This window comes from Salvia hispanica, chromosome 4, assembly GCF_029641045.1.
Source record: "Salvia hispanica isolate PSC_SH4W2 chromosome 4, Shi_PSC_v1, whole genome shotgun sequence".
Taxonomy (NCBI): Eukaryota; Viridiplantae; Streptophyta; class Magnoliopsida; order Lamiales; family Lamiaceae; genus Salvia; species Salvia hispanica.
This window is the reverse complement of record NC_142695.1, coordinates 979,508-1,000,540: the sequence shown is the minus strand read 5'-3', so window position 1 is coordinate 1,000,540 and position 21,033 is coordinate 979,508. Positions and strand designations below refer to the sequence as shown.

Here is a 21,033-nt window from a genome sequence, read left to right as displayed (position 1 = left end):
AAGGGCCTTCTCATCGGCTAGGGCCTATATATTGGCCATATGGGGGAAAGAGAGAGACTTATTGTTCAAACCAGACTACATAAATCAAAGCTCATTTTCAGAAATTAATTTGTTACCCGTTTTAATAATATTTTATGTCCATTAATCTTGCTTTAATTAATTACTCCATTTTTTTTTATCTATGAGTGTTAGCGTTCCAAAGTGTTTATTAAAGCATTAGCAATGGAGCGCTGATGGGCCCCACCATAGTGGAAAAGGGGTGCACCCCTTTTCCACCCCTTTTCCACTATGGTGGGGCCCATCAGCGCTCCATTGCTAATGCTTTAATAAACACTTTGGAACGCTAACACTCATAGATAAAAAAAAATGGAGTAATTAATTAAAGCAAGATTAATGGACATAAAATATTATTAAAACGGGTAACAAATTAATTTATGAAAATGAGCTTTGATTTATGTAGTCTGGTTTGAACAATAAGTCAATATTAATTATGTTACTGACACTAGTGTTGATGACTAGTGTTTATTAGTATGGAGCGCCAATTGCCACTGAAGATCATTTAATCCCTGAGAATAGTTCATACCATAACTTCTATGACCAATAAAAATGCCTCAAATCACTATATATAATCAAGATTTGTAATCTCTACATTTATCAAGCTAGTAATGAAGTATAATACTTAGTTAATACATTTAAATATTGGAGTTTGTTATATCGTTTAACTCACTATTAAATTGCTAACTACAACTAAATGATAGGCTTTGAATCATTAAATTAAGACACAAGATCATACAACTACGAGTATTAATACATTGTAAAAAAATGCCAATTAGGGGTTAAACCATACAAGGAAATTTTTTACTACTTGAAAATCAGATTATTTCTTCATAACAGCACAATTTATGAACACAATTCATTCAACAGTCGTAATCACATATGCATATGTCTAAATTAGCAGTGGGCTTGGGGTTGAGATACGTAAATGCATTCTTACACAATATTAAGATTAATTGATGAACTTATTGTTTCCTCTTAAGATTAATTGCAATTTACCAATATTAAATGAATGAAAATAGTTATAGTTCATACCATAACTTATACTCCTATGTGTAGAAAGCTTTTGACCCGTAAAAATTAGAAATGCCTCAAATCGGAGTATAAAATCAAATAGGATATTTATGAAAATAATAATCATCAAAAGAATAGAAGCACCATTCAAAAGTTTTATTATCTTCTCTTATTACCGACAACTAAATCGCTAGATATTGTAGAATTAAATATAGTCAATGAGACCATCCAGAATATCTAATACTCACTCTCCGTCCACGAAAAATAAGGCTATTCCATTTTTATCCCTCGTTATTTCTGTATATTATTTTATCTCTTACTTTTCTTTCTCTCCACTTTAATTATTTATTATCATTTTCCAAAACGAGTGATAAAAATGAAATAGCTCTATTTTTCGTGGACGGAGGGAGTATTATCTACTCCCCCGTCCCATAATAAGAATCTTATTTTATCATTTCAGCTCGTCTCACAATAAGAGTCTTATTTCACTTTTACCATAAATGGTAAATAAGCCCCACACTGACTTTGCACATAACCAATTTGATGGTCCGTTGGAAATGTACTGAGAGTCCAGTATAGTTCCAACAGTCCGCTGAGTTGGTGCAGTCCATTGATTTCGATTTGAAATAACACAATTTTATATGTTTATTCACTTATTATAAAGTATATAAAACCATCAATAGAAGTATATTATTCTAAAATGTATAAAATATTCTTAGCTCAAATGGCCCGTAGCCAATAGAAGTATTTAAAATTCGAAAGTCCTAGGTCAGGGTTGACAATTTATAATCTGGATTACCCGTAGCCAAATAGCCTGACAAAACCGATAAGATTGGTCCAAACCCGAGCAAGTTGATTTGAACGATGCACAGAAAGAAAAGAAGAATTGTAAGAGAAAGTAGAAGGGAACTTTAATACTCAATTGGGATAGCGAAAAAAATCCGAAATTTTGGTAATAATTTTCTTTGACTTTATTTTCCTTTTTTTTTTGTAATCAAACCATATAAGGAAATTTATTACTACTTGAAAATCATTATTTCTTCGTAACAACACAATTTATGAACACAATCCATTCAACAGTCGTAGTCACAGATGCAAATGTCTACTGAAACAGTTGGCTTGGGATTGAGATATGTATATGCATCCTTGCACAAGGTTTTGCAACAGTCAAAGGGGAAATTTATATCACCATCCTTGCAACATGGGTGAATAGGACAATGTCCAAATGTCTTTTGACACGTCTTCCCAACTAACTTCCGACTCTTATTTTGTCCAAACGTCTCTTCCACACCTAAAAAGAAAACACAAAGAGAGACATTAATAATAAATGGCCAAACAACAAAAATTATAAAACTACATATATTCCGTATAAAATTAAGAAGCCATGTTTTATTTTCTATATATAGCCAATAGTGTCGTTATGTTATGAGTATGAATGTCAATTCAATTCGAAACTAATGAACCAACTCAAATAGATCGAGAAGGCCTTCGTAAATTTTCTAGACCGAATCATAGCCGTATTTAGTTGCTAGCTTACCTAAGGCAAAAATAATGAGAAAAACAATACAACATGATTGAGTTTGTGAAACCATATTCCCTGATTTATGCTAAAACTAGTACGCATGTCCTATTTATATAGACTGTATGATAAATCTGATGAATTTATTGTTGGCAATTTTTATTAGATACAATTTGCAAAAAAAATTGTTTCGTGTGAAGATTAATTGCATTTTACCAATATTAATTGAATTAGAAAAGTTCATACCATAACTTATACTATGTGTAGAAAGCTTACTTAATTTAATTATGTCCCATAAAAATTAAAAAGGCCTCAAATCAGAGTATAAAATCAAATAGGATATTTATCAAAATAATAGTCATCAAAAGAGTAGAAGCACCATTCAAAAGTTTTATTATCTAGATATTGCTAGATATCTAGATATTGTAAGAATTAAATTGCTAGATATTGTAAGAAATTAATATAGTCAATGAGGCCATCTCCGATGAATATCTAATACTACTTTGCGGTGAAAAAGAAGATCGAATCGTCCGCAAAGGGAAATCCAAAAACGTAATTTTTTTGAGTTTGTGTGTGTAAACGTATAGTTAGATTAAAAACTCAATTATTCAAATAATCTAATCTCTATGATGATAAATCGAAGAAGAATTGTATCGTTATTTTAGTTTTTCGGTAATACCATTAATTTTTCAGATCCATACACTATTTTAGTTTTTATTTTTGTCTATGAGTAGCTAAACTCTAAGCTTGGATTCGAAAATAGTTGACTCTAATGTTATTTTTATTATTTATCTTTTTAGTTCATGTTCCTAATGCTTTTGAATGTTTGGTGAATAAGTTAATGATTCGTTGTGTTGTTACAAGACTCGGACAGATTAGTATTGGTACATGGCATATGATTAATTTACACTTAGATCAATATAATTATGGATATTTGAGACTAAGATAAGGACAATAGATCTTATAGAGTGTTAGGAGTTACATGCTCATGATGTGGAACTATATCTAGTATGTAACCCACGATCTAATTTACACTTTTTTTCTCTTTTTTAAGAAGAGGTAAACTACTTTGATTTATAATCAAGGGAAAGCAAACCCCTAATTTTACAATAATTTTTCCCGAGTTTAGGAATATATCACTTACCTAGTTTTCATATAATTAAATGAACACAAAGCTATTAAATTAAAATCACATTATGCTTCTTATTCTTTATCATCAAACCATAAATAGAAATTTAATAGTTGTGAATCGGATTTGCTTTTCCATAATACAATGCTTCCCACCAGTGATGGTCTTTGATTATTTTTAGTAATATTGAAAAATAAAAATATATAATATATTACAAAATTCATCAATCCCTTAAATTAAGAATCAATTCACATTCAATAATTACAGTAATTGAGAACCAATTAACTATAGAATATTAATCAACTCCATTAATCTAGAAACGAAAATTTCAATGAAAAATGAAATCCAGAAATCAAAATCATATTGCTCGACCGAGATGTCCTCCTCTGCTAATGCCGGATGTTCCTAATTTTAAAAAATTAAATAACATAAACCAAAATTCTAAAAACAATATCAAAAGAATTAAATTTGTTCTGATAAATTATAAACCATAACTGGTCGTAAACGTAAGAGTAACTATTATATATGAAAATGGCATACTCAAATTTGGCACTTTTTTCTCTCTTTTTTTTTGGTAACGGAATATAAATTTAAACATTGTAGTATTAAAGTGAACTCGAATCCGAGACATTTGACTTTAGGTATTACCACCTACCGCTGGTCCAACTCACACGCATGCTTCTTTTTCCTTGTATGTGTGAGTAGTGTACGTAGGGAATATAAAATTTTAGACTTCGAACAAAAACAACTCTTCTAATACGGACAAGGGATATGAGAAAAAAATCTCGAATTTAACGATAATTTTCCTTAATTTAGGAATTACATTACTTCCTTAATATTTTTATAGTAAAATAAAGACGAAAATTAAAATTTATAATTGCAAATCAGCTTATTTTTCAATAACAACATAATTTGTTCAACAATCATAGTCGCAGAAGCAATACTTAAACATACAATATGGTGAAGGATTGAAATTTGCAAATCCTGACTTGCAAGAGTCATTACAACATGTCATGTCACAATCTCCACATGAATCATACCGCACTCTACATCTATCTCCAACTGTCTCTTTCACACCTAGAAACACAAGAAATAGATATTCAATTAATGACCAAATACCAAAGAATATAGATTTGCAAAAATATTAAATTCGAAAGTCATGTTTCATTCTCAACATAAATATGAGTGTCGTTATGCAATGCGTGGGAATGTCAATTCAATTTGAAATTGACGAATGGCCCGAATAGATCAAGAACAAAATGAATAGAAGGAAAATTCTATATCTAACTAAAGCTCAAGTGAACATCTTGAAAAAATAACATATTTTTGTCATGAGAATATATAAAAAAACAATTCAAATTAAAAGAATTGAAAACGTCAAAATTCAAATTATAAATTCGATTGCCAGTATACCTATGGCAAACATGAGGAGAAAGATAATGCAAAATGATTGAGTTAGTGAAACCATTTTGTCTAATTTTATGTTAAAAATAAGTACATTGTATATCCTATTTATAATACGCACTTTATCTTGTCACACATGAATCATGACTGTATTCGATAATAGAATTTCAATTTTCAAAAATTAATAAGTTAACATTGGCAATTTTTATTAGATACAATCTGCAAAAAAGTTGTTTTGGCAATTTTTATTAGATAAAATCTGCAAAAAGAATTTGTTTTGGCAATTTTTATTAGATACAATTTGCCAAAAAAAAAATTGTTTCGTGTGAAGATTAATTGCAATTTACCAATATTAAATGAATGAGAAAGTCTTATACTATGTGTAGAAAGCGTACTTAATTTAATTATGACCCATAAAAAGGCTCAAATCAGAGTATAAAATAAAATAGGATATTTATCAAATAATAATCATCAAAAGAGTAGAATAATAATCATCAAAAGAGTAGAAGCACCTTTCAAAAGTTTTATTATCTTCTCTTAGACCTGACCATCCACAATGATCTGCAACATCAGCATTTCTTAGTGACATCCAGTGGCCCGTCACATCAGCATTTCTTAGTCCGAACTAGCCTCCTGCAGTGGTGCGGACTAGTGTCCATTCTTTCAATTTTATATTTAACTTTAAATTTTTTGTTTTCAAATAAAAAATACCAAAATATAATACCCCATACTATTTGTTAGAAGATGTGTGTTTTTCGTCACCCTATATTCTTCTTGGGTGTATAATCGCCATTAAAATGTCGTGAGAGAGAATAACCGCAAAAACACAAGAGAATAATTTTAATGAGGATAATTTCCATGAGAATGATGCACGAAAAGAAAAGAAAATTTGTATGGGAATAAAATAGAAGGTAACTTTTATAATCAAGGAAAGCGAACCCTGAATTTTACAATAATTTTTCCTAATTTTAGGAATTATAATACTTTCACCTAGTTTCATATAATTAAAAGAAACACAAAAATTTAAAAATTAAATTCACATTACGTTTCTTTTTTCTTTTTACCATCAAACCATAAACGGAAATGTAATAATTGGGAATCAGATTGCATACAATTCGTTTTAACAATCATGATCGCAAAAGCAATACTTTACTAGACAGTAGGGTTTAGGATGGTCCTTTTCAAAATCTTCATTGCAAATGTCTTTGCAACATTGAAAGTTGCAATCCATTCCACTCTTACTACCTGGACAATTGTCAAATCTTGCCGTGCATCTGTCTCCAAACGTCTCTTCCACACCTAGAAAGAAAAAAAAAAAAAAAAAAACACGTAACAAATCATCAAACGCCAAAAAATATAATTCTCCAAATATTAAATTGTAAAGCCATATTTTATTTTCTATATAACCAAGAGTGTCATTTTTCGCAACTTATAAACCGGCCCAAATAGATAGTGAAGAAAAGGGATATCTATGACAAAAAAATGTATCCAACTCAAGGTCAAGTGAGCTTATTGAGAAACACATCATTTTACAATACAAATTATGTATTTGAATTGGTAAATTTTTTAGACCTCACGTCCCTTATCTATATAGAAATTGTGTATGAAATAATGTATTTTGGCTAACACAACGAAACTTTTTATAAAATACTTTATTCCTAAAAATGAAATAATAGTTATTCAATGGAAATTACCTAAATAAAGGAATTAAGAGAATTCCTAAAATTTAAACGCTTCAAATAAAGGAATTAAGAGAATTCCTAAAATTTAAAACAACAACCCTAACAAGCAAAATATTCAATTTATAATACTATTCAGTTGCTAGCTTACCTAAGGCGAAAATAAGGAGAAAAACAATGCCAACAGATTGAGTTAGCGAAACCATTTTTTCCCAATTTAATTTATATTAAAACTATGTATGCATTTCCTATTTATACAAGACAGTTTTATCTAGCATAACTATGATTCAAAAATCTCAACTTAATGTTGGCATATTTTATTAAATGCAGTTTTCAAAAAATGTTTCGTGTGAACATTAAATTAATTACAATTTGCCATTAAATCAAAGACCTATAAAGTTAAGGGAAATGAATTTTTGACATTATGGCATTGCCATAATGGGGATTGGGGGTTAAGTAGTAATTTTAATAGGATTTCATTTTTTATTTAATTAATATTTTGTATACGTACATTCTTGTCCCTACAACCGTTTATCTCTTCTAATTATGGCATACTCCTAGTACTTCTTTAATTAACTAATTAGTTAAAAAAATCTCACAATTCTATTATATAAAAGTTGACTGATTCACTTAAAAATCGCAAATGATAATTAGTTACAAAAAATCTCTATTTGACAGTTCTATTATATAAAATTGATTAATTTTTGGTTTAATAATATTAAAAAAACCAATTTATTCTTGTATGGTAATTAAACGCTTCGGAACTCTAGTAATTCAGGATAAAAATTAATTAGTTAAAGCTACATTAATATACATAAATTATTCCCCAATTATCTATGCTTTCTGTAAGTATGATATTTCCTCCTTAAAATCGTTAGCATACTGCCCATACAATATTTTTAATAGATAGATCATACTGCCCATAAATTATATTCAAACACTTGAAGCAAAGCTTTGGGCTTCAAGTTCATTCACAAGCCCACGAACGACTTATTGGAGGCCCACTAAAGTAATTACCTTTAGTCAACCATATTTATGGTTAATAAAATTGTCCTAAAGAAATTTGAAAACCCTACTAGATTCATTTACAATTTGATATATTTTTCTCTTTATTTTAATAGAACGAATACATAAAAATTAACGGAAATACTAAAGTGGGACAGAGGGAGTATAAAATTGTGGAATTGAAGAACTCTTCTAATACGGACAAGAGATAGGGAATAAGAATCTTGAAATTGAATTACTTTATTATTACTAGAATCAAACAAATACAGGAATTTAAAAATTACAACGGCAAATCAGATTAATTTTGTGGAGGAGCGTCACCCTCTCCACAATCATGAGTGCAGAAGCAACCGTGAGGTGTACAAAGTGCTTCGGCATTTTGAAATGAAAATTGTGACAAGCAATGGTGTTGGCAGCATTTAAAGTCGCAGTTTCCACATTCCCCATATTGTATTCTGCATCTCTCTTTGGCTCCAAACGTCTCCCCCACACCTGAAAAAAAAACAAAAAAAATAGACATTTAATTAATTACCAAACACCAAAAATAAATTTGCAAATATTAAATACCAAACTATTTAAATAGTATTACAAATTAAGAGAATTTAAAACATGAAAATATTCAAATTATAATATTGCATTACTCAGTTTACCTAAGGCAGCAATGAGAAGAAAAACAATACACAAGGATCGAGTTAGTGAAACCATTTTGAATTATTTTTATGCTTAAACTATGTAGGCAAATTGTCCTATTTATATAGAGATATTAGTATACCACATACCCATTCCATCGGTTATCTTATCTTTAATGCATGATTGATTTCCATCAATTAAGGTTGGGATAGCCATATTATGAGGTGATAATTGGCTCCATTCCTTTTTTATTTAAATTTAATTTAGTGACTTAATGAAATGTATTTATTTTGGAAAATAATTTTTCTAACATAATATCTTTAATCTCTATGACATAATTTATACAATTATATTATTTTGTTTTTTATTATACTTAAAAATGCTTTTGAATTCAATCATTTTAATCATTTCAACCTTTTTTGTTTATGTTTCATATTTCATAATTATTTTGTATTATTGACTTTATCACAAGTTTCAGTTGTATATATTTTATTTTGAAGTAAAGCTTTTGCTATTTATTTTAACTCGTTTTCATAATTAAATCTAGTGTATTATAGTACTATACTAAAAAAAAAGATATTCCATTAAAAGAATAAAAATAATTTTAAAAAAATAAATAAATGTTTGTCAAACCACAGCACATACTTTTCTCCGCTATATATTATCAATAAATAAATAAATATAGTGGGATTTTTTTATGATGTTAAAAGCTATCAATTTAATTATCAAAATGACATAAAATTAATCTTACAATATGAAACATTAAGAACGTGAAATTAAATACTTTATGAGTATAACAAATGTAACTAATAAAAAAAAAAGATTCAAACATGACGTATAATAAAATTCGATTCTGAAAAGAAATAAAAGTATACTAACATATGAAATCTATAGAGATTAATATGTTAATGATATGGAGTAGTACTATATAATTTGTATGTTTTCCAAAATTTAAAAAATCAAAATGACATAAAGATCCCTGTTACTATGATTCTGATTCTGACCAAATTTGTTAATATTGCTAGTATTAATACAAAACGGAATTGTATTTTCTATATGTAACGGAAGATTATTTAATTCTTGAGAATTGACAAAAAAAAGCATTGAAACAAAATAACCCCATTAATCTCATTAAGTACAAATTAATTCCATTTATTACGTAGCAATCCTGTACAAGATTATGTTATAAATTATTTTTGGTAAGCTTGAAAATTCAAATAGCTTCCTACTGATTGTCTTTGATTATTTTTAGATATGTTGAAAATTAAAAATTAGTCCATCAAGCCCTATAATTAAGAATCAATTAACATTAAATAATTGAGAATCATTTGGTTAATTGCCATCAATCAGGAAATAATAGTTTAAAATACAACTAAGAAATGAAAATTTCAATAAAAAATTGAATTCATAAATCAAAATAAAAAAAGGTCGAGAGATATGTCCTCGCCTTTGCTCATGTTGGATGTTGAAAATTTAAAAATGTTAAATTTGTTCTAATTTCAATTTTTGTTGACAAAAGATAAAATATAAACCATAGTAGGTCATATTCTTAAAATAGTACTACTACTAACTATTATGAAAATGACCTACTCAAATATAATTAAATATATGATGGATCTACACTTTTATCTTATTTTTATAGGTAATTTTGTGATTGAATATAAAATAAAAGGTCGCACTATAGTGGACTCGAATCTAAGATCTTTAGTCTCAGTATTAACACTTTACCGCTGTCCAATTCACTTTTTTTTCTTGTATGTGTGAGTTGTGTACGTATGAATATAACATTGTAAAATCGAAGAATGAGAACTCTTCTAATCTAAACAAGGAATGTGGGGAAAAAAAAATCTGAATTTAAATAACATTATTATTTAGAAATTAGATTGCATCTTAGTGAAACCATTTTGCTTAATTTTATATTGAAAATATGTACGATATATATAGGCAGTTTATCTTGTCATTAACACACGTTACACATGAATCATGATTATATTCGATTATAGAAGGATAACTCTTCTAATATGGCCAAGGGATGTGGAATAAGATTTCTGAATTTTACAATAATTTTCTTTAGAAACAAACAAACGTGAGAGTTTATAAATTTTATTGCAAATCAGCTTATTATTTATAACACATAATTCATTCAACAATCGTAATGGCAAAAGCAAAACTTAAATAAACATAATGCCACGGGTCTTTGATTTACAAATCTCTGCTTGCAAGCTTCATTGCAACATGTCATGTTGCAATCTCCACATTTATCAAATCGGTGTCTACAACTATCTGCACCAAATGTCTCCTCCACTCCTAAATTGAACACAAGAAACATAAATATGCAAATAATACATTAGTTATGTTGTGTGTGAGAATGTCAATATAATTAAGTTTGAAACTCAACGATTAGAATAGATCGAGAAGAAGAAAAAAAAGAAAGGATGGAAAAATCTATATCGGACTCAAGCTCAAGTAAACATCTTGAAATTCACAACATACTAAGTATTTTTTTTTTGTCACAAGAACGCAGTACGATAAAAGTAATAGGAGGTACTACAAATCAAAAGAGTTTAAAGTATCAAAATATTGAAATTATAATATTCGATTGCTAGTTTACCTAAGGCAGCAATGAGGAGAAAAACAATACACAAAGATTGAGTTAGTGAAACCATTTTGCCTGATTTTTTGTTAGAACTATATTACATGCATGTCCCTGTTTATATATAGGCAATAATTTATTTCACAATATAATTTAATTTGCAAAAATCTGATAACTTATTTTTGGCCATTTTTATTAAACGTGGTTTGTAAAAAAAAAAGTATTGCGTCGTGTGAAAATTAATAACAAAATCTATTAAATCAAAATCTATTAAGTACATTTGTTGCATGTTCAATGAGCATGTATGGCTCACGCTCTATAACTTATTCATATACATATGTGTAGAATGCGTATTGTATTTGATCACAAACATATAATAGTATTTAGAATATTTAAATTATATGAATATTTGCTTAATTGAAAAATATTTTTATTATCATAATTCATCATTTTAGTAATTGGCTAATTTGATACATAATAAAAAAAATTCTAATATACTATAAGGAGTAATAATTGTAGTACAATTCATAATTTTAAAATTATATTAAAAAATTTAATTAGCTATTATAATTACTTATTAGTTTGCAGCTATAGTTGTATAAAATAGTAGTACCTATTAAATACCTAAATAACATTTAAAGCTGCTATACATCAAAATATGAAAATCAATGAATGAGATAGAATCCTGAAAAACAAATAGACCCTAAATAAAATCATATGCATATTCTTGAAAGTAGACAAGGAGATGATGCATAGACATTGGTGCTTCTTTCATCGGAAAAGCCTAGGTACCGATCTCTTGGGGATTTTGCCATCAAGCTTTAGTCTACGATATGCTTCTCTCATGTGGCACGGCCTGATCGGCCCTGTATCCCTTCTCTCCGACATCACTACTCTGGCTGCAACCATAACTCTGAAAATGTGAGAGATGGAGAGGGGGGGGGGGGGGGTGTGGGGTATTACGGATAAAAGCAATTGTACCTGTTTCGACAAGCTCACCAACAAACATTTTTGCTATTCCAGATACCACAATAGTCATAGGTATGGAGATCTTAGCACTTCCAGTCATGTTTGTTAATAACTGGATTTAAGAATACAAGCATCACACTATATCAGATATTGGACAGGAAAACTATGATCTCATGTGAAAAGAGATGGACCATAATTTAAATGGAAGATGGAGTGGCAATTTGTTGATGAATGGGTATTACAAACAGCAATGAGGTTATGCATACCCTTTTCATGTTAGATTTCTGAAATCCAGATCTTCGAAACGATTCATACCTACTCATTTGCTCCTCTGTAAACTGAGACAAAATTTCCCTGAACAATAAACTATTGTTAATTGATCTTATAAACTGAGTCTGACAAAGATAAGGGATGAAATAAATAGAGAGAAACCAACACCTGCATCTTATTTGATAATAAGAACATCAAACAGTATTAACAAAAATTGAGCAAAGCAAGAAAATACTCTTAATAATTATGCACACAAGAGACGCAAATAATCTTATAGAGATTTCAGAAAAATCTCAGTTTGAGATCTGTAGCTATCCAATTCCATTTGCAGTGTCACCTGCAACCTCATCAGAAACACTTAGGAGGTGTTTGGTATGATGAAATGGTGATTCCAGTTCTTTGCTTAGTATTACCTCCATTTGGCACTCAAGTGACTCAACCTCCATTCCCACTATATTAGCCATTGCATACCCATTTTCATTTCATTCCCCACTCATTCCATTCCATCATACCAAGCATGTCTTTAGTTTATATCTAAATTAATCCTCGGGTAGTTTATGCAACAGATAAATGTACATGCATGTTAAACAAATGTTAGGTAAAAAAGTTCTCCACAAACGGCAGACAATGGTTGTAGCCTTGTAGGCTTCCGACCATATTTTAAGCTATAATAATCACTCCTTAAATGGCAATGCTAACAAAACAACAAGCAACATCAAGCCTTGTAGGCTTCTCAGCATACTTGCATATCTCAAATATAAGGGTCAACCACCAAATCAGAACATACACATTACTTTCAACAAATAAGTTCCCCTGCGAAAACCCCCATTTAATCACTCTCTAAACAGCATTGCTAACAAAACCACAAGCTGTAAAAATCAAGACAATATAAGCAGAACGACAACACCGATAAGTTAGCCAACTCACTGCATCTTAGCTGTTTTCGTAGGATCACCACTAGGTCGAAGCTTTCCAAGCTCAACATCCATGTTCTCTTCTTCTTCGTCCTCGTCCTCTTCTTTATTCTTGCCAACTTGGGCAGCTGTCCCAATGGGAACTGACCCAGCAGCTGCAGTTGACGGACCAGCGGCAAGATCATTCGCATTCATGTCTTGATCCCCACCACCGGGCCCCGCTGCAGCTTGTGATTCATTCTCATCAATACCCACCGGCGACTCCGGTGGCGATTCCTCCTGCTCCTCGAAAGCAATCTCAAACGGATCCTTAGACTTCTTCATACTAATAATTACCTACATATGGTTTTACACACATCCTCAATACTTATCAACCTTTCAACGGAGATTATAGCAAAATAGCAGCCAATACACAAATTGAATCACAATTTTCGGAGTCTCTAAATTGCAGTAATCAAAGCATAAGAAATCTGCCGCGCATTATGACTAGTTATGTCAATTGATTTCCCCTTCTCACATCTGAAGCACAGATACGAAAACGAAAACGATAACATACGCCCTATTTAATTTCTGAATACGCAATTTAATTTATTTATTTGCCGAATGTGAAATACATATATTGAATTCAGAAAAAAAAACGTTTTAGCCCTAATTTTAGTATACAGAACACTCACCGTCGCCGCTTCTCCTTCACGCCGGAAGGTGGAAATTTCAGGTTATGCCGATTTGGGGAGGAATTGCAGAACAGTTAGTGAAGGGAGAGGAGTTGGGCTGGGCTTTATGATATTGGGCTGGGCTTCCAGCTAAAATAATTTTGTTTGGGCCCATCATTATTATTTTACTTAATGTATATAGCTTAATTATTAATAAAACGGAAAATTAGTATAAATAAATTTTAAAATGTATTTTGAGCGTATTCGTACTTGATTCTTTTGAATATTGAGGTGAATAAAACGGAAAATACCGAATTTTCGGCATACCGCACTTTTCGATACGGTATGATACCTTACCGGTAGATTAAGGTACGACAAAGGTATGAATTTTACATATACCGTTGTATACCACATCATACCGCAATTACGGTATATGCCGCAAAATTACGGTATATATATATATACCGTAATTAATTACGGTATATACCCTAAACTTGTGGTATATTGTGGTATACCGCATCACGGTATGGTATATTGAAATGTTGGTAAGGTAAAGGATTTCATATTTTGATACACCGACTTTTCGGTATATACCGAAAAAATCGGCACGGTACGGTATCGTGTTTTCTCATACCGTACTTTTCGGTATGGTATGCGGTATGCTCATTTCGATACTGTGCCAACCCTAAGCTAGTGTCGATTTCATGGGATGTACTAGCTTTATTTTGTACTTGGGGATGGAAATTGGTAAATTGTGTGTTCTAGTTATTTAATATGTGTGAATGTAAGTACATAAATTGTAACTTTAAAAATCATAGTAATAATTAATTTATACGAACTTAAGTGTTATAGTACAAATAAATTAGATTTTTCTCTCAAAAATCAAATATTATTATAACCTTTAACCTGAAGTAACTAACGCTAAAAATGTGTACACATAAAATGTCATAGATTTTGAAATTAATAGAAAATGAAAAATTACTAGTTAAATTCAATTATCCTCTATGTAAAATGAATTCATTAAACTCTCCCCAAAATAGAACCGTACATGGGATTTCACCTTGTACGAGTCCTCACTTATTTTATGTCGAATTTAGATAATTTCCAACGCACAAATGACAGAACCTTAAATTGGCTAGTGCAATCTTACACACTCCAACTAGATTCTTTGCAATTATTTACTTAACCACTTTATAGCATCTTAGCAAATTTTTATTGAGTTACTAAATCACTTTATTCCTCCTTAAAAGCTTTTGAGTGAGCTCAGCTGTTTCTCATCAAATATTTATTAAAATTTGTCTCGTCTTAACTACTTTTTATAAGCTCACAAAACTTCAGATACGCCAATTGGATCCTATACAAAAAATTCAAACCACCTTGTCCTATTTGCCTCCGTCCCATAAAAGATGTCACACTTTCCTTTTTAGTTTGTCCTACAAAAGATCTCACATTTCCCTTTTGGAAAAAGTTCTCTCTCACATGAATATAAAAATTGTATTTTCTCTCTCCATTTAACACATAAAACAAAACTTTCTAAAATCTCGTGCCGTCCCACAAATGTGACATCTTTTGTGAGACGGAGGGAGTACAATCTTTTCACTAAGCTTGTACACCAACCAAATTCTCCAAAAATATTTATGAAATTATTTTATCTCGTGATACAATCCTTTCACTAAGCTCGCACAGCGTTACATACTCAACGCGAATATTCCTTAAATAATTTTGCATCAACTATACGCCACAAATTATCTGCAAATATTTATCAATTTATTAAATCACTTTAACCGTTGTACTGCCTCCGTCCCTGAAAGTTTGTCTCATTTTCCTATTTCCGTCCGTCCCATAAAATTGATCTCATTTCACTTTTTTACCAATTTTGGTAGTGGATCCCGTATTTCACTAACTCATTCCTACTCACATTTTATTATGTAACTAATAACTAATATTCCCTCCGTCCCGCTTTAGCAGTCCCATTGACTTTTCTGCCTTCTTTTTATAAAAATGATAAAAAATAGTTAAAGAGGAGAAATAGTAAATTAAGAGAAAGAATAATATAGAGAAGAGTCTTATCTACATTATTGTCTCTCTTACTTTATCATTTCTCCACTTTAACTATTTTTTATTATTTTTACAAAAAGAGGGCAGAAAAGTCAATGGGACTGCTAAAGCGAGATGGAGGGAGTATATAAAAGTATGACTCATATTCCACTAATGTTTTCAACTCAATTTTTATTAAATTTCTTAAAACTCGTGCCGAATTAAAGTGGGACAATATTTGAGGGACGGAGATAGTGCACAACCTCAACAACTAATTAAATTCTTAGAGAATATTTAGTAGGCAAAGTTGTTAGTAAATTCCCTTCTTTAAAAGAGGAAAATGGCATTAAATGAGAGATATAAATTCCTTTAAATAATGACACTGTAAATATAATGGCGGGTTCGCTGCTTATTTGAAACAGAGCTCTCTCCTCTCTCAATGTCTCCGTCATCAATCATCATCGTCTCACCGCTTCCGTAACTCTCTCTGTTTGTGTGAGTTTTCCTCATTGAATTCCTATCTCTATTTGCGGATTCTGAAGAGAATTGCTGTTTCAATTGCGGTTACAGGTGTTAATCTAGCTCGCCGCATTGAATGCTAGCGGTGCATGATCTCATTTCGATGCTCTCCGTCTTCGTTCGGTTCGGAAATTGGATGTGGTTCGGAGCTTGATGAAACGCCAATTTTGAGGTTTGGTGTTCTGTTACTTACGTTTACTTTTAGTCGATTGCTTTTTGGCGGTTTAATTGGAATTGGAATTGGAATTGGAAAATCGCCGAGATTCTGAAACCGAGGGGTTTTGAGAGTGTGATCATGTGGTTTGCTAATTTGTGGGGATTTGTTTGCCATTCTTATGTTTGTGACTGTTTGAGCTTGATTTGGTCTCTGTGTGTTGTTATCAGTGTAGCATTGATTGAAGGTAACTGTTAGATCAACAGCCGTTTATTAATTGGGGGTTTTACTGACAAAGTAGAGCCTTGATGCTTTATTGATGGCCTGTTTACATGTTTGAGGGTAAAGATGTTATGAAGATTTTATGGATGTTTGTGAATGCACACCTGATTCTAAATGTTTTATTAGTGAAAAATATGTTGGATTTTTTTATATTTTGGTTTTGTTGAAGATTGATAGGCCGTTGAGAAGGAAGTTATGATCCAAGTAAAAAAGGAAATACCCAAAGAAGAGTTGATGAATCATGTTGGGATTCCTTGGTATTCAGCATTTTACCACACTAAATATGATGCTGTGACTCCAAAATCTTCGTATGATTCTCGGTATGCATCTTTCCCTTTCGTGTTACGATATAAAAATTTACATCATTGGCTCAGAATTATATGTATTCCCCACTCTCTATTTTATTCTTAGTTATTTGTGGATGGAAGAGAGTATAGCTTAATATGATAAGTTGATAAGTGTCCCTTCTGTGATGATCTCTGCTCTGTAATTGGGTTATTCGTGGTGAGGAGTGGGGACGATTATATTGGGAAAATGGTGATTGAATTTCAAAGAATGAAAAAGTCATCACAATATTGTTTCTTTAATACTACTACCTTATATTATGTTTTTGTGTGTAGTTCAAATGCCGGGGGATCTTCCCTAACTCCAAAGCGTTCCTCCAAAGCAGGCTGGACGGATGATGAGGTAAGCATCTAGTTTTTGATCTGTGACAAACCCCAATTAGATGTGATCATGAAATCAATTTGAAATAAAGTCTGCCCTTTTTTTTACATCTTGAGTTTGGGATTTTAAATACAAGTAGTAATTTTGCCACACCACATTACTGTGCTGATGTTTTGATTCAAGTAGGATTGAGCCATAATTTTGTTTGTTTCTCCTGGTGTGGTAATATAATTTTCTATATCACATAGATAATTTGAGCAATTTTTGGCACTTGTTGGAATGATAAGGATGTTCCATATATAGTTGTTTTAAATATGTTTAATTAGGGAAAGTTGTCAATCCAGAGTTAGGACCATTTTTGTTGATGAAAGATGAATTCTTGTTTTGAGTTATTAAATACTGGAATTTACTGCTGACACCAATAGAGTTCTTTTCTATTTTTACCTGAGATGATAATTGATGCTATATGCTTTGGCAGGATAAGCGGCTTGCTGAAGTAGTGAAGTGGTTCAAGGCCAGGAACTGGAAAAAAATATGTGAGTCTGCAGTGTCGTGTTTTCATTCTAGTTACTTTGCAATAACTTTCTTAAACACGTCTTGCCCATCTTTGATGCCTTTGTACCAAATCTCATTCTCTCATTGATTGGATTTTATTGCCTTCTCGTATACTTGTACTGAGTGAATCTTTCTTTCCAATATGAACTCTCAATGTTCTCTGCTTCTTCTTAAGTTGTGGAGATCAATTTGTCCTGTAAAATCCGTTATCTATTCTAATAATATGAGGTCGTCATCTAGTGTCTTAATGGCTCTAATTTGAAATATGGAAGCCAGTATATGAGTTTTGAATCTGGTGGACAGTTTGCCTTTATATTTTAGTTCCAACTTCATCTCCTAATCTTTAAATAGTTTTTATATCATGTCTTGTAGCCATTAATACATGATGTGCATGTCCTGTTGAGATTCTAGTTTTTGATCAGCTATCACTCTCATATTGTTCTAAAAATTTGGCATCGTTGACCAACTGATATTTTCTCTTGCAGCTGAACACTTTCCTGGACGGACAGATGTTCAATGCTTGCACCGTTGGCAGAAGGTTTTGCATCCAGACCTCATAAAAAGCCCTTGGACAAAGGCGGTATGGTTATTTCCTCATTTTACTGCTATGATTTCTGTGTAACATAAACCTCTAACCGAGCATCAGATTCTAATGCAATATTGGTTTCTTTCCTCTCACTCTTCAGGAGGATGACCGTGTTATAGAGTTCGTTCGGAGGTTTGGTAATAAAAAATGGTCATTTATTGCAAACTTTGTAGATGGTCGAAATGGAAAGCAGTGCCGCGAAAGGTGATTTATATGCATATGCTTATTGATTTTTGATGGGGTATAAACTATAAACTTCAGACATCTTAGTCTTATGGTTCAAAGTACACATTTCTTTAATTAGCCACCTATTATCTCTTAGATATGCTTCCACGTTACCAGTTTCATCTTGGCAACTGCTATATAACAAAAAGAAGGATGATTGTGCTTTTTGGACGGAGTGATAAGTTTATAGTGGTGTACTCTTCTACAAATGAAATGAACCTGTTGGAAGTATGTGTAATTAGCTTGTTTTATACTATATATTAGATCACTTCCATGTCTCTGCATCCTTTCTAGTTGATGCCAAATGGTCATCAATTTTTTGGTGTCGAAATAATACTTTATCTTGAAAGAAATGCAGAACTAAAATTTTATGTATCAAGACAAATAATCCTATTCAAAGCTGAGGTTCATGTTTGATTTCTTAAAAGGTGATAGGCAAAACTTCAGGATATAGTGTCACCTCTTCTATGTTTTCATGATTTTAATGTTTGGTTTGGCGATGTTTCTGGTATATATTTGCATGTTGACGACTAGCTCTTAACACGCTTGTCAGAACAGTTAAAAGTGCTTTTTACAGTCTTGCATTGAAGCATTACTGTGATCTCTGATTTGTATGCTTATCGTTATAAAGGTTACTTCCTTCTTCTTCTGATTTGCTCTACATAACTGTCTAGGTGGCATAATCACTTGGATCCAGCAATCAATAAAGACCCATGGACGAAGACGGAGGAAGAAACTTTAAGACACTACCATCAACTAATTGGTAACAAATGGTCAGAAATTGCAAAGTTTCTCCCTGGAAGGTAGGTATCTATTTTAAGTTTTCATTTCTGCACAGTAATTGCATCTAGAAACTTAACATGTGTATGTGAAGGATATTGTTACTTGAATCGTTCTTGTTGAATCTTTTTACTTTCGAAGGTGGTTCTTAATTACGTAAAGAATAACTATATATCTTTGCTCTTTTAGACTTATTGAAGGGAACAAAAGGTTGTCCCGCCCTTAGTCTAGCCATGAGTATTTTGAGGGTTATGTTCTTGAATCCCTTGATTCCCATCTGTTTAATGTGAATGTAGTCGATTAGCATTTGACAATGTATATTGGCATTGGCAGGACTTATAATGCTATAAAAAATCACTGGAATTGCACGGTTAGGAAGAGGCCTGATCTGAATTTGCCTCCTGTGGCAATGGAAAGTGGCATAATATCGCCTGATGCAGACCAGAAAACGGTTGTTCAGAAGCCCGTTGGTTCCTGTTCAATGATCATGGCCTTCGACAATGCAGAGGCAAAACCTGCTCTACTGGATTCTTGCAGATGTACTGAGAAAGTGAGTAACGTCAATGGCAAGGCGTTTACATCTCCTCCAATTTCCAGAGACAACAGCCCATGTGTAACAGATGACAGGTGCGATCACTCGCCAGTTGATACCAGTTTAAGTCTGTCTGTATGTGGATACACTGCCAACAGTAAAAACACCAGAAAGAGAAGCTGGATAAGTCAATCACCTTCTGATCCACCTCAGCTGAACGGTCATCAGCTCGTTGATTCCTACCCAACTAACCTGTCACTGTCTATCTCTAGCAACACCGACAGTCCTGAATCCATGCTTAAGAGTTCTGCTATGAGTTACAGAAATACACCTTCATTCATACGGAGGAAGACATACAGAGAAGTAGCTAGCGGGATTGGCTCTCGCTCTTTTAGCCCTCCAATGTGGTACTCAAGTTTGATGAGTAAGAGACGTCGCATGCCTTACCGTGACACCAGATCTGGTCCATCGGTTACTGTGGAAAGACGCCTCGAACGTGCATTCGATTTGGAGTGGGATTCAAGCTCTGTTGAATGTCATACTCCAGGTTCATCACAACTTGAAGATCGTAAATAGTTAATCTTGACTCCCTCAAAATGAGTGAGTTTTGAAACCAGTTTTGTTCTTGTTCTTGAGTAATATCCTTCATGAATTGTTGATATTCTTCCAGTTAATAATGGTTTATTTTACCATGTATTACCAAAAAACTGAAGTCAGATCAGTAAATTCTGCTGTTTCTGCTAGGTATGCAGCAAGCTGCCATTATACAATAAGCCTTTATGGAAATTTTCATGTATATGAAACATCTTTTCTATGATTTATTACAAAGTTATCAGGTGTTTGTCATTGAAATTTTATTGGTTA

The 21,033-nt window shown here is 31.8% G+C and overlaps 2 protein-coding genes and 2 long non-coding RNA genes across 5 annotated transcripts; 1 reads left to right on the top strand and 3 right to left on the bottom strand.

Moving 5' to 3' along the window:
- Positions 1–4,486: 4,486 nt before the first annotated feature.
- Positions 4,487–5,186, bottom strand: LOC148926993 (uncharacterized). The gene is made up of 2 exons (XR_016137764.1): positions 5,130–5,186; positions 4,487–4,793 (listed from the first exon to the last, which is right to left on the bottom strand). It is a non-coding gene; the product is annotated as an uncharacterized LOC148926993 (long non-coding RNA).
- Positions 5,187–6,202: 1,016 nt separating this feature from the next.
- Positions 6,203–7,008, bottom strand: LOC148926992 (uncharacterized). Its single transcript, XR_016137759.1, has 2 exons — positions 6,951–7,008; positions 6,203–6,419 (listed from the first exon to the last, which is right to left on the bottom strand). It is a non-coding gene; the product is annotated as an uncharacterized LOC148926992 (long non-coding RNA).
- A 4,661-nt stretch (positions 7,009–11,669) lies between these two features.
- On the bottom strand, positions 11,670–13,916 carry TAF11 (TBP-associated factor 11). The gene is made up of 5 exons (XM_048094685.2): positions 13,855–13,916; positions 13,194–13,516; positions 12,263–12,350; positions 12,009–12,108; positions 11,670–11,926 (listed from the first exon to the last, which is right to left on the bottom strand). Exons 2-5 carry the CDS (start codon positions 13,502–13,504, stop codon positions 11,799–11,801), a joined length of 627 nt encoding a protein of 208 aa, XP_047950642.2. The 5' UTR covers positions 13,505–13,516; positions 13,855–13,916; the 3' UTR covers positions 11,670–11,798.
- A 2,350-nt stretch (positions 13,917–16,266) lies between these two features.
- On the top strand, positions 16,267–20,992 carry LOC125196992 (uncharacterized). 2 transcript variants are annotated; one of them, XM_048095679.2, is made up of 9 exons: positions 16,267–16,365; positions 16,441–16,561; positions 16,995–17,145; positions 17,446–17,512; positions 17,970–18,027; positions 18,532–18,626; positions 18,733–18,836; positions 19,532–19,660; positions 19,971–20,992. In XM_048095679.2, the coding sequence occupies exons 3-9, from the start codon at positions 17,021–17,023 to the stop codon at positions 20,743–20,745; spliced, it is 1,353 nt and encodes a 450-aa protein (XP_047951636.2). In that variant the 5' UTR covers positions 16,267–16,365; positions 16,441–16,561; positions 16,995–17,020; the 3' UTR covers positions 20,746–20,992. The 2 variants fall into 2 exon arrangements, with proteins under 2 accessions (XP_047951636.2, XP_088912249.1); XM_089056123.1 differs by having other exon boundaries at positions 16,269–16,347.
- Positions 20,993–21,033: the final 41 nt, after the last annotated feature.